Source organism: Xyrauchen texanus, chromosome 12 (genome assembly GCF_025860055.1).
Source record: "Xyrauchen texanus isolate HMW12.3.18 chromosome 12, RBS_HiC_50CHRs, whole genome shotgun sequence".
In the NCBI taxonomy this organism is placed as follows: Eukaryota; Metazoa; Chordata; class Actinopteri; order Cypriniformes; family Catostomidae; genus Xyrauchen; species Xyrauchen texanus.
This window is the reverse complement of record NC_068287.1, coordinates 42236420-42252758: the sequence shown is the minus strand read 5'-3', so window position 1 is coordinate 42252758 and position 16339 is coordinate 42236420. Positions and strand designations below refer to the sequence as shown.

Here is a 16339-nt window from a genome sequence, read left to right as displayed (position 1 = left end):
GTTCTAGATGTTTGTTCAACTGCAAACATGGCTTACATTTTCTCTGTGCAATGCAGATCTTGAACCTGAGTTTCAATGCATTTATCTAATATGGGCAGATTGCCCATAAAAGTAAAGCTAGGAATGTGCAGAGTTGTGTGCGTGTAAGTGTGCATGTGTGCACTTCTGTTCTCGTCAAATATTTAACTGCACTCTGTGACTTAAGGATCGGCTGTTCAAAAAACAGAAACTTCAGAGGAGAGGTGATAAAAGACAGGAAGACAGGAACAATACTAAGAAAAATGAGCTGAATGGCTTGAAAGAGAGAGAGAGAGAGAGATAGAGAGAAAAAGGGTAAGAGAGGGAGAGAGGCACTTGCAGTTGCTGAGTGTGTTAAGATAAATTGTGTGTGTGATTTATGATCGTTTGGTGTGTTCGCCGTTAATTAGCCCCCATGAACCCGCGTGAACTCAGGAGTGCACTGATCATGGAGTCTTTTAACTCTTTAGCACACACAAACACACACACTTGCACGAGAACCCCAAACACAAACTTTAACACACACTTACACATCAAAGCCCCTGTGAACCTACAGAACTCCTTCATGTAACAGCCTTTAACTTGGAAATCAGAGCTCCTGGTTTCTGACACACCCAACTGTCCATTAAACTCTCAAATGGGCTGTAGAGGATGAAGTCTGGGAATCATTTAGATGACACTGCTCTGGGAGGTGCCGAAGTTTTTAAAGTGGTGTGCCATCTTTTATCTTTGATAAGTGCATATGTGTGTTCTTGGGAAATGGGGAGTTGGTAAGAGATGGAATCTGGGAAAGAGAGAAGTGATCTGTCTTTTTCTTCCTTTCCATCCAAAATTTAAAGATCCCATGAAATCAAAAGCAGAGTTTTATGACTTTTGGTCCACGATTGTTAGCTTTGAGGCCATCTATATGCTAGTGTACTCCAGAAAGTTAACACTATTAGCAGATATATTCAAGACTCATTTTACACTCACCTAGAATGAAAATGTCCCCATAACATCATCTGCCACTGAGCAGCAATATCAAGAAATCTTATCTAGTAAACTAAAGCCTATTTACTATGTGAAATATAAGGGATGAGCACTGCAATATGTCCCACCCAAACTTCCTGTTACAACAGTAAATACATCAATGCTGGAAAGAAAATTTCACTCATCAAGCAACGAGTCTTTAGGAAAAGTGGATGACAACTATTGATAGTTTAAGCTGATTAATCATTTAATAACTGGCCTTAATAAATGTAAATTATTTGACATTTACATTTATGCATTTGGCAGATGCTTTTATCCAAAGTGACTTACAGTGCACTTATTACAGGGACAATCCCCCCGGAGCAACCTGGAGTTAAGTGCCTTGCTCAAGGACACAATGGTGGTGCCTGTGGGGATCGAACCAGCAACCTTCTGCTTAACAGTATAGTGCTTTAGCCCACTACGCCACCACCACTCCATAACCTTTTTGTGTAATTGACAACATTTTTGAGTAATTGTTTGTTTTAAGTGTTAATTTTGTGTGTGTCACATTTATCATTGTGACATTGTATTATATAAATATCAGCATTATATTGACTATCGGCAACCATGCTCTCTAGATATCAGCATCAGTATCGGCCATTGCAAAACCAACTTTATAATGACAATCGGCAACCATGCTCTCTAGATATCAGGATCAATATCGGCCATTACAAAACCAACTTTATATTGACTATCGTCCATGCTCTCTAGATATCAGGATCAGTATCGGCCATTGCAAAACCAACTTTATAATGACAATCGGCAACCATGCTCTCTAGATATCAGGATCAATATCGGCCATTACAAAACCAACTTTATATTGACTATCGTCCATGCTCTCTAGATATCAGGATCAATATCGGCCATTGCAAAACCAACTTTATAATGACAATCGGCAACCATGCTCTCTAGATATCAGGATCAATATCGGCCATTGCAAAACCAACTTTATATTGACTATCGGCAACAATGCTCTCTAGATATCAGTATCAATATCGGCCATCGCAAAACTGTACAAACTTTATTTTAAATAGATTTTTGAGTATGAAAACAAGAGGGCATTTTAACTGAAGTGTTGTCATTAAAGTTGGTTGATCGAACTAAACTCATTATGTTTCTGTCTTTATTTCAGGTGACGAAGGAGACAACTTCTATGTGATTGATCAGGGAGAAGTTGACGTGAGTTCAGTATTTCATAGTCAATCATTAGACAACATGAAATTAAACTATTTACTTTATTAGTAAGTGCCTAATTGTATACAATTCATCTGTGCATGTTTTTCTTAAAGAAAAATGGAATTGAAAGATCTACAGTGGCAAGAAAAAGTATATGAACCTTTTGGAATGACCTGCATTTATGCTAATGAGGTAAAAAAAACCTGGAGAGTTAAGAGTTGGCAAATCTGGCATCAAATTAATGAAACAAGAGTGGAGGTGTGGGTTAGAGCTACTTTGACTAATAAAAAGCACTCAAGCATTTTGAATTTGCTATTCTCAAGAAGCTTCTGCAGACGTGGATTATTCCTGGCAAAAAAGAGATCACAGAAGACCTACGATCAAGAATTGTAGTAAAGGGTTACAAAGTTATCTCGAAGATCTTAGATATTCATCTGTCCACAGTTAGACAAATTGTCTATAAAGGGAGATTATTTAGTACTGTAGCTATTCTCCCTAGAAGTGGCCGTCCAGCCAAGATGACTCAAAGTGCTCACTGCTGACTGCTCAATAAAATAAAAAAGAACCCTATATTGACAGCTAAAGACTTGAAGGAATCTTTGAGTCTACTATACGGAAAACATTAAATACGCATTGTGTCCATAGCAGGACACCACGAAGGAAGCTGTTGCTTTCCAACAAAACATAGCTGAGCATCTGAAGTTTTCCAAATACCACCTTGACACTCCATAACGCTACTGAGAAAATGTTTTGTGGACTGATGAAACTAAAGTTGACTTGTTTGGGAAGAACATGCAGCACAACATTACTATATTACAGGTTATTATGTTGAAGCATAATTTTCTGTAAAGCTGCTTTGAAATTATGTGTGTTGTGAAAAGAGCTATTCAAATAAATATGACTTGACTTGACTACATATGGCGTAAAATGGGCACCGCATACCCACATGAAAACATCATCCCAATGGAGAAGTACGGTTGAGGGAGCATCATAATCATGAATTCCCAAGTTTATCAGGATATCCTACAGTATAATGTCAGGGTTTGCCAGCTGAAACTCAGTAGAAGTTGGGTGATGCAGCAGGATAATGACCCTAAACTTAGAAGTAGATCCACTACAGAATGGCAGAAGAAAACTTTTTGGAGTGTCCCAGTAAGAACCCAGACCTTAACCCAGTGGGGATGCTATTGAATGACCTTAATAGAGCCATTCACACCAGACATCCTAAGATTATGTCTGAGATTGAAGCAGTTCTTTAAGGAAGAATGGTCCAAAATTCCTTCTCTGCATTCAAAAAAGACATGCAAGATTATAGTTGTTGCTGAATACTGAATATCTACATGTGGTTGTTCATATGTTAATAAGCTCATGGTTGTGACATCAATACTATGAAGAATTCTTAACAACTCATTTTTTAATCTTAGATTTACTGACATTCTTTTAAGAGCTAGGAAATCTGTTTTCCATAATTCAGTTATGGGCTAATCTCTTTAACTGAAAATACACACGTCATCTTTGTATCTTTATATATTATCAACGGTCTTGTATGTCCTCAGTCTGTTGGTCACCAATCCAGACTGCTATATCAGTGGTAATATTTCTCCACTGCTCTGGAAGAGCTCTGAGGGTGCTTTGAGTCAGCACTGGGTCATTGCCACATCAGATTCCTGTGTATGATGCTCTTGGGTCAATGCCAGTGTGCTTAGACCAGAGGAGCACTCGAGAACAGCGCCAGAATCACTCAGCACTCCATACTAGTGCTAGCTGCACATATGCACAAATATATATATATACTGTACATATAGCAAGTTTTTCCATATGTGTATGTGTGCAAGCTGGGCTTTTTAACCTCTAAAATATGCACAAACACCCTGGAATGTGAAGATGCGTCTTGAGTGTGGCGGTAATGTCTCTCATTAGTAGAAAGAAACTCCTACTATGTACTATTGTAGTGTGTGTTTTTCAGCTTTGGAATTCATTAACACACAAACAATCTCTCATCAAGAAAGCATGCAGTTTCACTCAGATAAAAGGAGAATTCTGGGTTATTTTCAACTTTAGGGGCCATATTTTTAGAGTGCTAGCTCTACTATCCCATAAGTCATAAGTGCAAAGGGCAAGGTCATGAAGTTTTTGTATTTTCTTGCAAGCATGCACTAAGTCTTGGCGCAAATAGGTTTGCGAATTCGTGCATGCAAGGCTCTTCTCTGGTTATTGCAGCGTCTGCGTCCTATTTTATAGTCCATTTCCTGTCAAGCACCAGTGATATAAAGAAAGACGGCACATTCATAAGATGTGGGTTGTGCAAATGGACTTTATACAGTGAATTAGAAGATATATAGACTTACATTATTTGTGTCCATGATTTTTTTTTAATTTCATGTTGACTTGAAGTCAAAAATAAACCTGAATATCCTTTATAGAGTAATTAGCAGAAGGCTTATGACAACAACATATCAATAACATATTAAAAGTCCATCACTTAACTGAGTTGACAAGTCTGCCTCATTTTCTCATGGGCTGTGTGCTCTGGCCGGCTCTGATGAGGCCTTGACCCAAACCTGTTCCAGTGGCCGTTCTGGAGAGCAGAGATACCTTTGGAATGTGTTTTAGATGGCTAGCAAATCGCCTGGCCAGGGCAAGACAGAAAATTAGTGCTTATTTCTGCCCCGTGTGTTCGCATTTTTTAATCTCTAAAAGTGGATTGTGTGTCAGCAGGTGAAACCACACCAGCCTCTGTACAAAATTAGAAAGAGGCTCTTTGTGTGTGCCTATGTGTGTGGCTGTTGCAAACCACACAGCGACTCTTAAACACACAGATTGATGGACAAATTCTTCAGTGGCACTCGGGATACTGCCAGAGTGGCAGACGAATCAGCAGAGAGAGTCTCAAGTTGGACATGTTATCTGATTCCTCTTGAGACACCGAAGAGGAATCAGAGCACATTGGGAAGATAGAAGGACTGAGCTCTGTGTTGTTATCAGATCACCTGTTTCACTGTGAATGCCCTTGACTGTCATTATGAAACAAGAGTTTGAGCAATCCTTAAAGATAACATGAAAACAAAATTGACCCTATTTACTTACTGAATAAATGCCCACGGTCTTATTGTGTACAGTTTATCAGTGCACATTATGTAAAGACAAAAAAGTGATTGTTTTCTTATCTTTATCAAAATGTAATAAGGTGAGTTTCCATCGGGAAGACTTGCAGGCTTGAGTGAGGTTTAAGATGCCATTTATTTGATGAATTTAAAACAGAAAGGTAATGTCTCTCTTTGGCGTAGGCCCCGTATGGCGGTCCGAGGGAGTTGTACTCGGAACCGTCATATCCTGCCGGAGATAGGAGGCAGGGGCGAGGAGCCTACCCTTGTGCAGGACGGGACTCAACTGGTGGTGGTGGGGTGGTGGAGGTTGGCGTGTTAGCACACTGAAACAGCAATGTGATAGATTGTGAGCGGACTTATAAAGCACTGGATGATTTGCAATACTGCAAGAAATAGAGAAATAGATTTTGGTGATATTTTGAGTAATTGGCATGAAAATAATGCCACAATGCAAAACATTAACCCTTATGTTGTGTTCGTTTGTGCTAATATCTTTTGTGTTCCTGGTCAAAAATGACTGGTCATCTAAGATTGTTAATAAATCTCTCATGTTGCATAGAGGGCTAGACAATATATCACATATTAACAATATAATGGGGATCATTTTGCTGACGTTGTAAAATTGACCAATATCGTATATGTAGCGAAGATTTTAATGTGCTTTCATTTGGCCATTAAGTTTAATAAATAGCGCATCAGTAGACTAATTTCACGATCCTTCAGGGCTGCACAATTAAACTGTCTAGTATGTTGTGAATGATGAGGCTCAGGACCCAAACGCAGAGTGAAAAATAATGGTTTATTTTATACAAAAAATAAAACACAAAATCCAACATAAAACTCCCACTATGGGGGAAAACAAACACAAACTACCCGTAGGAGAAAATGTAATCCGGGCTGGGGCAGAGAGTAATGTGTGAACAGGATGGTGGCTGCTGGACAGGGTCCAGGAGGGAGCAACTCAGGGGGCAGAGCCATGGAAGCACTGGCACTGGCACTGGCCTCCGTGGCCGTGTACACCGGCAGAGACTGATAAACGGTCTCCTTGGTCGTGAGCACTGGCAGTGGAACAGACAAGTCTTCAGATGCCGGCTCTGGGATGGAAGAGGCTTCAGATGCTTGCTCGTTGGCCGTGGCTGGCGTGGGCGCTGGCTTGTTGGACGTGGCAGGTGCTGGCAGCGGTAGAGGAACAGCCTCTGTGGTCGTTGTCAGTGACTGAGGAGTAGGTGCCCTTCTCCTCCGGGCGGTGAGGAGTTCTGCTGCTTCGGCAGCCTCAGCCTCCTGGCGGTCAGCAGCGGGAACGGCCGCCGCCACCAGGCAGTCATACGTTTGGCATTATATACGTTATTTTTAGCTTCACTTGTCACATTACAGCAGCTAAATGCATTGTGAATGACGTTTCATGTTGTCTTCAATAAAAACATATAAATGACATATTAAAGTGTATTATAAATAGAATTCTGTTATGGTCATTCTCTCTCTCTCTCTCTCTCTCTCTCTATCTCTCTTTCTCTCTCCCCAGGTATATGTAAACGGTGAATGGGTGACCAGTATTGGAGAGGGTGGAAGTTTTGGAGAGTTGGCTCTGATATACGGAACTCCACGAGCTGCTACTGTTAAAGCTAAGACTGACATGAAACTGTGGGGCATAGACAGAGACAGCTACCGCCGCATTCTAATGGTATTAACACACTCACACTCTTAAATAATATGCCCTAAACTAACCACCAACAACTCATTTAATATACACATTTTTTAAATGTATCCAGTAAATATCAATAGTCAGCTCATTGGCTCAACTCATTTGAATGTTGTATCTAGCACTGCAGCTGTGTTTGCCACTCTGCTTTTAGTTTGATTGATATTCTTAATAGAATCTGCCTCCAAATGTAACCAGTACATTGTTTCCCTGAGAGTAGAGGACATTCCTTTATGATGTCATAAAGTGTTCTCTCACAATCAATATATGCACATTTCGGGATGTCTTAATATGTTATCTTAAACTCACCAGAAATGTACTCTTTTAAAAAAAAAAAAAAAAAAAAAAGCAATTTAAAAAAAAAAACAATTAAATTAATGAGTGAATCCATTCTGGACAGTGCATTACATCTGCTGGGCTTTCAGCTGTTCAGAGTGGATTGCATCATGGAGTTACTGGGGAAAACGAGAGGCGGTGGAACCTCTCATGCTTTTACATCAATGTAAAAGTGGTGTACAGATGTAGCAGCATTGAAGAAGATGTGCTGCCCTAATTTAGAGGTGCTCTTCCTAAACTGTAAGCCTTTCTATTTGCTGTGGTGGTTTTCCTCATTTATTCTGGTGAGTGTCTATTTTCCTCTACAAGCATGTGTGAGCACAGCGCACAGAGCAACAACACCTGAACTCACTTATTATTATTTTTGGGGATTTCAACAAAGCAAACCTCACATGTGAACTGCCTAAATGCAAACGACACATTACATGCCCATCCAGAGACAGAAATATTCTGGATCACTTTCACACTACATTAAAGGATGCATATCGCTCTGTCCCTTGAGCAGTTTTGGGACTCTCTGATCACTGTCTGGTTCATCTTCCAACCTACAGGCAGAAACTAAAATCAGCTAAACCTGTAGTGTGCCGGGTCTTCCAGAAACAAAAGACAAGGAAAGCACAGGGCCCAGATGGTGTTTCACCCATTTGTTTAAAAGCATGTGCTAACCAGCTGGCCCCCATCTTCACACAGATCTTCAACACATCACTGGAGCTGTGTGAAGTTCTCAGGTGTTTCAATTGCTCCACCATCCTCCCTGTCCTAAAGAAACCCAAGATTGCAGGACTTAATGACTACAGACCTGTCGCCCTGACATCTGTGGTCATGAAATAATTTGAGAGACTAGTGTTGACCCACCTGAAGGACATAACTGGACCCTTTCTGGAGCCCCTGCAGTTTTCCTATCAAGCTAACAGGTCTGTGGATGATGCAGTCAATATAGGACTGCATTATATACTGCAACATCTAGACAGACCAGGGACTTATGCAAGGATCCTATGTGTTTTCAACACCATCATTCCTGTTGTCCTATATAATAAATTAACCCAGCTCTTGGTTCTCACCTCTGTTTGTCAGTGGATCACCAGCTTTCTGACAGATAGGCAGCATTTAGTGAGACTGGGGAAATTAGGTTCAGCTACCAAGGCAGATATCAGAAGACTTAAAAAGATAGTCTGGAATGCTGAGCGGATTTTTGGTTCTCACCTCCCCACCCTCCAAAAACTGTGCACCTCCAGAGTGAGGAAAAGGGCTCGAAAAATTGCTTTGGACCCCATTCATCCAGCACACTACCTTTCTGAAGCAATGTAGCCATTGCTACAGAGCTCTGAGCACCAGAACAGTTTCTTCCCTCAGGCCATTCACCTTATGAACAGTTAAAACTGCACCCAATACTCTCCATTGTAGCAATACAATCATTTGCATATTCAACTATTCATTCATATTTATATTCCATTTATATTTATTTGAAATATTCTACCTCTTCTGAACAATACAATAAATCACCTTGCACATAACTGTATATCTGCATATAACATATTTGAAAAACATATTGCCCTTCTGTAGTTTCCTCTATAGATTTATCTATTGTTTCTTATTTTTTATTCTTATTTCACAGTCTATGTATGTATGTTTATATGTATATTTCAATGTTTTTATGTATGTGTTGTATATGTATTTTGTTTGTATTCTCTTTGCTGGGTTCTGTCGCCATGACTAAGTTCTTGTGTGTAAGCATACTTGGCAATAAAGCTCATTCTGAGTCTGATAATGAACAAACACAATCTGTTTGAACTAATAACACAAATTACTGTATCGTTCTTGTACATATTGAATACATCATTCAAACATTCACGGTGTAGTTTGGAAAAAGTATGTGAACACCTATGCTAATGATGTTAAAAAAAAGAAAGCTAATTTGAGTCAAGAGTTGGCAAACCTGGCATCCAGTTAATTAAATTAGTTTGGAGGTGTGGGTTAGAGCTACTTTGAATTGTAAAAAAAGCACTCAAACATTTTGAGTCCTATTCTCAAGAAGCTTCTGTTGACGTGGGCCATGCCTTGCAAATAAGAGATCTTACTTAATTCCTTCAATCAAGAATTGTTGCTTTACGTAAAGCTGGAAAGGGTTACAAAGTTACCTCAAAGATCTTAGATATTCCTCTGTCCACAGTTAGTACTGTGTCTTCTTTCCCTAGAAGTGGCCGTCCAGCCAAAATGACTCAAAGGGCACACCGCAGAATGATCAATGAGGTAAAAAAGTCATTATCCTACAGGATAATGTCAGGGTGGCTGTGGTTATTGCTGCCAAAGGAGGATCGACCAGATATTAAATCCAAGGGTTCACTTACTTTTTCAAAGACATAAAAGATTATAATTGTTTGTGTGTTGTTAACATTGTATTAACATTGTGTTTGTCTGTACTTTTGACTTTGATGGAGATAAGATCACATTTTATGACCAATTAATGCAGAAAACCAGCTAATTGCAAGAGTTCACATACTTTTTCTTTCCACTGTATATATATATATATATATATATATATGTACACACACACACACACACATACACAGAGTGGTTGTAAAAAGTATACACACCCCTGTTAAATCAGCAGGTTTTTGTGATGTAAAAAATTAAACAAAGAAAAATTATTTAATGTTAAAATTACAACCTATGCAATGCCAATCAAAACAAAGTGACACATTTAAGAGAAAAAAAAAACAGAATAACTTAACTGCATAAGTGTGCACACCCTTTTATAATTGGGTATGCGGTTGCGTTCAGAATCAACAGTCATCAAGCTTTTGTGAAATAGTACACACCTGTCTTCACCTGAAGTGACTCCAAATAAATCACAGCTGTTCTTATAGGATTTGGTTGCATGCGACTACAAGAGCCATGGGCCACAAAGAGCCTACAAAGCATCAACGAGATCTCATTGTTGAAAGGTGTCGCTCAGGTGAGGGCTACAAAAGAAATTCCAAGGCATTAGATATACCATGGAACACAGTGAAGACAGTCATCAACAAGTGGAGAAAGTATGACACAACAAGAACAGGACGTCTATCCAAAATTGATGAGAACACAAAGAGAAAACTGGGCAGGGAGGCTGTCAAGAGGCCTACAGCAACATTAAAGGGGCTGCAGCTCTTTCTGGCAAGTACTGGTTGCTCCCTACATGTGACATCCCAAATTCTTCATCTGTCTGGGTTGTGGAGCAGGGTGACAAGATGCAAGCCTTTTCTGATGAAAAAAAAAAAAAGATCCAAGCCTGCAAAAACCTGGTTTGATGAGACCAAGACTAAACAATCTTGCCCAAAATTGTAACAGGTATGTTTGGTGCAAAAACAACACCGCACATCAGCAAAAGAACACCATACCCATTGTGAAGCATGGTGGTGCCTGCATCATGTTTTGGGGTTGCTTTTCTTCAGCTGGAACTGGGGCTTTAGTGAAGGTGGAGGGAGTCATGAATAGCTCCAAGTACCAGTCAGTTTTGGCACAGAACCTTCTGGCATCTGCTAGAAAGCTGAAAATTAAGAGATCTTTCACAGTTCAGCATGACAATGATCCAAAGCACACATCCAAATCAACAAAAGAATGGCTTCAGCAAAAAAAAGATGAATGTTTTGGAATGGCCCAGCCAGAGCCCAGACATGAATCCTATAGAAGATCTGTGGGGGAACCTGAAGAGGGCCGTACACAGGAGATGCCCTCGCAATTTGACAGATCTGGAATGTTTTTGCAAAGAAGAGTGGGAACATTTTCCCAAGTCAAGATGTGCCAAGCTTATAGACTCTTATCCAAACAGACAGAGTGCTGTAATAAAGGGTGCTTCAACTAAGTATTAGTTCAGATAAAAAATTTTAATCGAATTAATTACATGGTGTCCCGATTTATTAATCACGATTAATCGCATTTAATCACATATACAAATATTTGCTGAGAAAGCCCCTCATAACAATAATTCAATATATAATGATGAAATAATATGCATAGTTATCTTTAAATATAAAATGTATATATATATATATATATATATATATATATATATATATATATATATATATATATATATATTCAGATAATTATACTGCATTACATTCTTGTAGCAGAAGAGTTCATCATTGATAAGACAATAAAAAAAGCGGCTTTAGAATATAAATGTATTGTTTACTACCATATTATTGATCATAAGTCAATCATTGGCACACAGTTCACAGCAATCCATTTCACAAGTGAATTTGTCAATCAGTTGGAGATTTATTATGAGGGCTTGTTTAAGGGCCCGTCAATTTACACCTGCGTCAGACATGCTTGTGTAGCGTCTCGGGTGCGTTGCGTCATAAACATAAATCTTTAGGTCACTGTGTCAAGTTAAATATAGTTTAATACTTAGAACACATCTTGAGATCCCTTAGTTCGGATTTGCGCTCGATCAAGTGTTTTGAACACAAGAACGTAACACATGTTTGTGTTGCTGCTGCTGAAAGGTTGTTTTCTTCACTGTATAAACTCTGCGTTACCGTACAGCTGAAGTTACATTTACTGCCCTCTGGAGTAAACAGGTGGTACTACAAGATTCAATTTCTCAGGAATCTTCCTTATTACAATCCGGGGGCATTGTGATTAATTGCATACATTTTTTTTAACTTTATTTTTAATCAAATTAATCACACTGAATTAACGCGTATATATATATATATATATATATATAATGTTTATTTATTTTTGTCATTTTTGGAGCTCAACTGAGTCCACCCCCATTAATTTTCATTTAAAAAATGGAAAATAGCTCTATTTTGTGTTCCACAGATAAAGGAAATATATTAAAAAAATTGTGTTTGGAGCAACATGTGGGTAAGTAAATTAAATGGTGAACTATCCCTTTAAATGACAAGCCCCCTCTCTGCCACTTTATTTGAATGCTATGGCATTCCAGATTGAAACTCTTGACCATTGTGCCGTTGCCATACTCAAACTAAATCAAACTTTCCAACCTTTGGCATTCTTTAACTAAACACTTACTGTCTCACTTAGTGGATTAATCTGAATCAAGTGCTCCATCTGTTGCAGTACCAGCAGTGTTGCTCTGTGTGTCTGTGTGTGTGTGTGTGTGTGTGTGTGTGTGTGTGTGTGTGTGTGTGTGTGTGTGTGTGTGTGTGTGTTGTGGGAATGAATAAATGAATATTTCTAATGCCCCACAAGCCTCCATGGTAACTGTTCTTTACACAGAGGTTGACAAGTGATGAATTTAGATTTGTCTGTCAGGTTGTCTCTTCGTTGATCTTTCACATTTGATGTTGTCTTCTCTTTCTTATGCAAACATGCATTTATAATGCAAACATGCTCTGAAATGCACACACACACACACACACGCTCACACATACACACACACACACACACACACACACACACACACACACACACACAGTTCTGTGAGAAGAGAGACAGACTGTCACATTTCAGCTATGCTGAGCTGCTCTTAATTAAGGCAATACATGTTTTGCTTATGTGTGTGGCTGCAGTCAATTAAAGATGTTATTTATTCATAAAGCTGTATAAAATGTGTAATATTTCATGTCCAAAGCAGTGTCTAGCAGGAGCATATTTTGTCTGTATCTTTATCCACATGTGTCTCCTCTTGAGTTTCGGAAGAGATCACAACAATATCTCAAACTGTGGTAAAATTTGCCAAGATACCGAAGTCTGCAATCAAAAGTCAAAAGCATTTCTCACCAAATTCATCCAAGACCAAATGATCTGAACTATGTGGTCCACATTTATTTTATATCTCTACACTCTTACTGTATTTCAACAGTTTTCTCATTTGTTTTTGTTTTTGAGACAAAATTGATACTCCATTAAGTTTCCATAGCAACGAAAGATCAACCAATGAAAGATCAATAATGTTTTCTGCTGGGGTTTAAAGGTAATGCTTCATTGAGCCTGTCTTTATAGATAATAAACTGTTTATTTGGGGAATGTTGGTGAACTAATGAATCCGTTAAGCCTGACCAGCACTTGCCAGAACGTTGCAGATTATGATGTCACACCTCACTTCTATGACTGGAGGACTGATGTGTTTTGTATCTTCTTCTCAAAAACCAGGGGGGGGGGGGAGAGGTCACTGACCTCGTAAGAGAGAAGATCTTCACGGTCAGTCATTCGCAGGAGGTTGACATAATACATTTTGGTGTTGGAGTTATGTTTCAAGTATTCAATTTGCTTTAGATGTTTCTCTTAAAATTCCCTATGAGAGATAAAGATTTGAACATTTGGGCTTAGAAGAATTTGGTTAGAAATATTTGAGTTCATATCGAAATCTCTTACTTTAGATTGGAGTGGTGGTGGCGTACTGGGCTAAAGCACATAACTGGTAATCAGAAGGTTGCTGGTTTGATCCCCACAGCCACCACCATTGTGTCATTGAGCAAGGCACTTAACTCCAGGTTGCTCCGGGGGGATTGTCCCTGTAATAAGGGCTCTGTAAGTCACTTTGGATAAAAGCGTCTGCCAAATGCATAAATGTAAATGTAGATTGCAGAGTTTAGAGCACAGTTTTGGAGGCACTAAAACTCTAGAGGAGACACATGTGAGATCAATAGGGTATTTTGTTTTATTTGAGAATTAGAGAGAAACAGAGCTTAATAAAGACAAGACTTAGAACAAAGCAGAAGAAAGCCAAAACTTTCCTTTAATCTGGATGTTTATACTGTTTCTTGAGCTCTATGTTTGAGGAAAGTCCCCTGGCTTTGTTTTCAGTGCAGTGTTTCGTATTCTTGTTTCATACTATTTGATTAGAGGGCAGGAGTTTCTGTTACAGTGCCTGAAGCGTGTCCTCCATGTGTCTTCTAACTGTTACTTCAATGTTTTTTTCAGGGAAGCACGTTGAGGAAGAGGAAGATGTACGAAGAGTTTCTCAGTAAGGTGTCTATACTTGGTAAGTGATAAAAGGTACTTCACCACAAGAGATACTTCACCATGCTGATAGGCACCACATAACCTAACATGCTGCTGAAAACCATTTTCGAACCTTTATTTTAAAGAGTGTAGCTCTTGATTGACAGACACCGCTGCTGCACGCAGAGCTGGTTCCACTCTGACTTGCATTCCAGCAGTTTTGTTTGGTGAGAGAGACTAAGAGGAGAGAGAGAGAAGAACATTAAGATGGTCAGTTCGCCTCCGTCCTTCAGCACCCTGAGGTCACTCGTCGCTCTAAATGGGGTTATTAAATGCCTGAACAAACACACTCCTCCTATCGGTTTCCTCTGTTTTCTCTCTCTCTCTCTGTGTTCTCCGTTTCATAGCCCTGTCACGGCCTGTCTTCAAATACCCACCTCTCTTACTCATCAAACCTTTTTTGTTTGCTCGTCTTCTCGCTTTGAGGGGGGGAATGTTTCGTTTGTTTTAGATTTATACGATTGTGGCGAAATCAGTTAGAATTCCTTGACAATATTTTGTGAGGTCTTCACACTTCAAAAGCACGGCTTCCTCATGCACAAACATGCATAGCTTTAAACAAACACTTCTGAGTACATTTTCACAATGAGAAGTAACAACCTTGTTACTTTTTAATAAGTTAGGTTTGCACGTAGGACGCTTCTTGTTTGAAATCACAATCCGATTCTCAATGCATCTACAGTTTTCAGCAACAGCAAAGGGGTGCAAATCTTTAGCAAATTAAGATGGCTCGTTGCCCAAATTTGTGTAAATATTTAGCACAAAATCTGTTCTAAAATATAAATGCTTTGACTCGTCACGAGAAATATAGCGAAAATGAATGCATGTTTTTTTGCACACTATTAGCGCTCCTTTATGTGTAATATAGTATATGCTAGGGATGGAACGATATATCGAATTTCAATATATCGTGAACCAAAAAATTACAAACCATATCATGGCAAAAGTTTCCAATATTGTTTTCTGTCCATGTGATCATAAATGAAATTACCCATCAAACATCATAATCTCTCAATTGCTTGATTATACCCCTACTGCGATTGTTTTCTACACCGTTGACAACGTTCATACAAGGTCCTTAAAGTCCTTAAAATGTTTGAATTTAGCTTTTAGAAATGTACGAACTGGAATACCTGGAAAATCACCTTGTTTTGATGAAAAGTGCTTGAGATTAAAACAAATGGTTTCCTCCGTGTAATGTGTGTCCATGAAAGATGAGGCGCACTCCACTTTCATTGAATAATGTGTCTTAATATCCTTTCTGTTTACAGTCAGATAAAAAAGTAAAAATAAATATTAATTTGAATCTCACGCAGCATGGATGCACTAAAGAAACAGAGAGATTTATTTTAATGTAACCTTTTTATAGTTTCTTATACGAATGAATGTAAACACAATGTTATTACTTGTAAATTGTACACATTATTTCACACAGTGATAGCTCATATCATTATTATGAATGCAATTTCATGATATAATATTAATTAATTTAATGTAGAATTTTTTTATTTGTACAAAAGTACATTTTGATTATAATAATGGCAAAAAACTAATAATCAAAAAATAAATATACACTTTTGCATACTTTTTTCAGGACATGTTCTGTTTAGTTCTATTGTTTGTTCTGCACCTGATCAGCCTTTTAAAGCTTATTTGTTTGTGATCTTTACTTATAGATACATTTATATTTCTCAACTTTAGAACTTTATTTTGATGAGAAATTATAATGTGCATTTTCTCAAATTTGTTTTTTCAAAAAATACAAAAGTTTTGTAATACTTTGTAATTTAAGTGTCATATTAAATCAAGATTATATCAAACCGTGAACCGAATCATGAGATAACCATATCATCCCATCCCTAGTATATGCCACAGCAGATGCACCTTCCATGTCGTTTTTAGCAGTCCTGCATATGCTTTTCAATAAGCAGAATAAATAATAAATATAGCTGCAAGCAGCGATGATGGGCCCAAGCACAACATGGTCCATTTCCACCCAGAGGCTTTTGGAAAACAATGCAAGGTGGACATG

The 16339-nt window shown here is 38.5% G+C and overlaps 1 protein-coding gene across 1 annotated transcript in view; it reads left to right on the top strand.

Moving 5' to 3' along the window:
• The window catches only part of prkar1b (protein kinase, cAMP-dependent, regulatory, type I, beta), an 83391-nt gene that overhangs the window by 37932 nt on the left and 29120 nt on the right, over nucleotides 1-16339 (top strand). The window contains exons 6-8 of the mRNA XM_052138386.1: nucleotides 2162-2208; nucleotides 6835-6993; nucleotides 14227-14287. Of these exons, the coding sequence (XP_051994346.1) occupies nucleotides 2162-2208; nucleotides 6835-6993; nucleotides 14227-14287 (267 nt within the window). The remainder of the gene's footprint in view (nucleotides 1-2161; nucleotides 2209-6834; nucleotides 6994-14226; nucleotides 14288-16339) is intronic.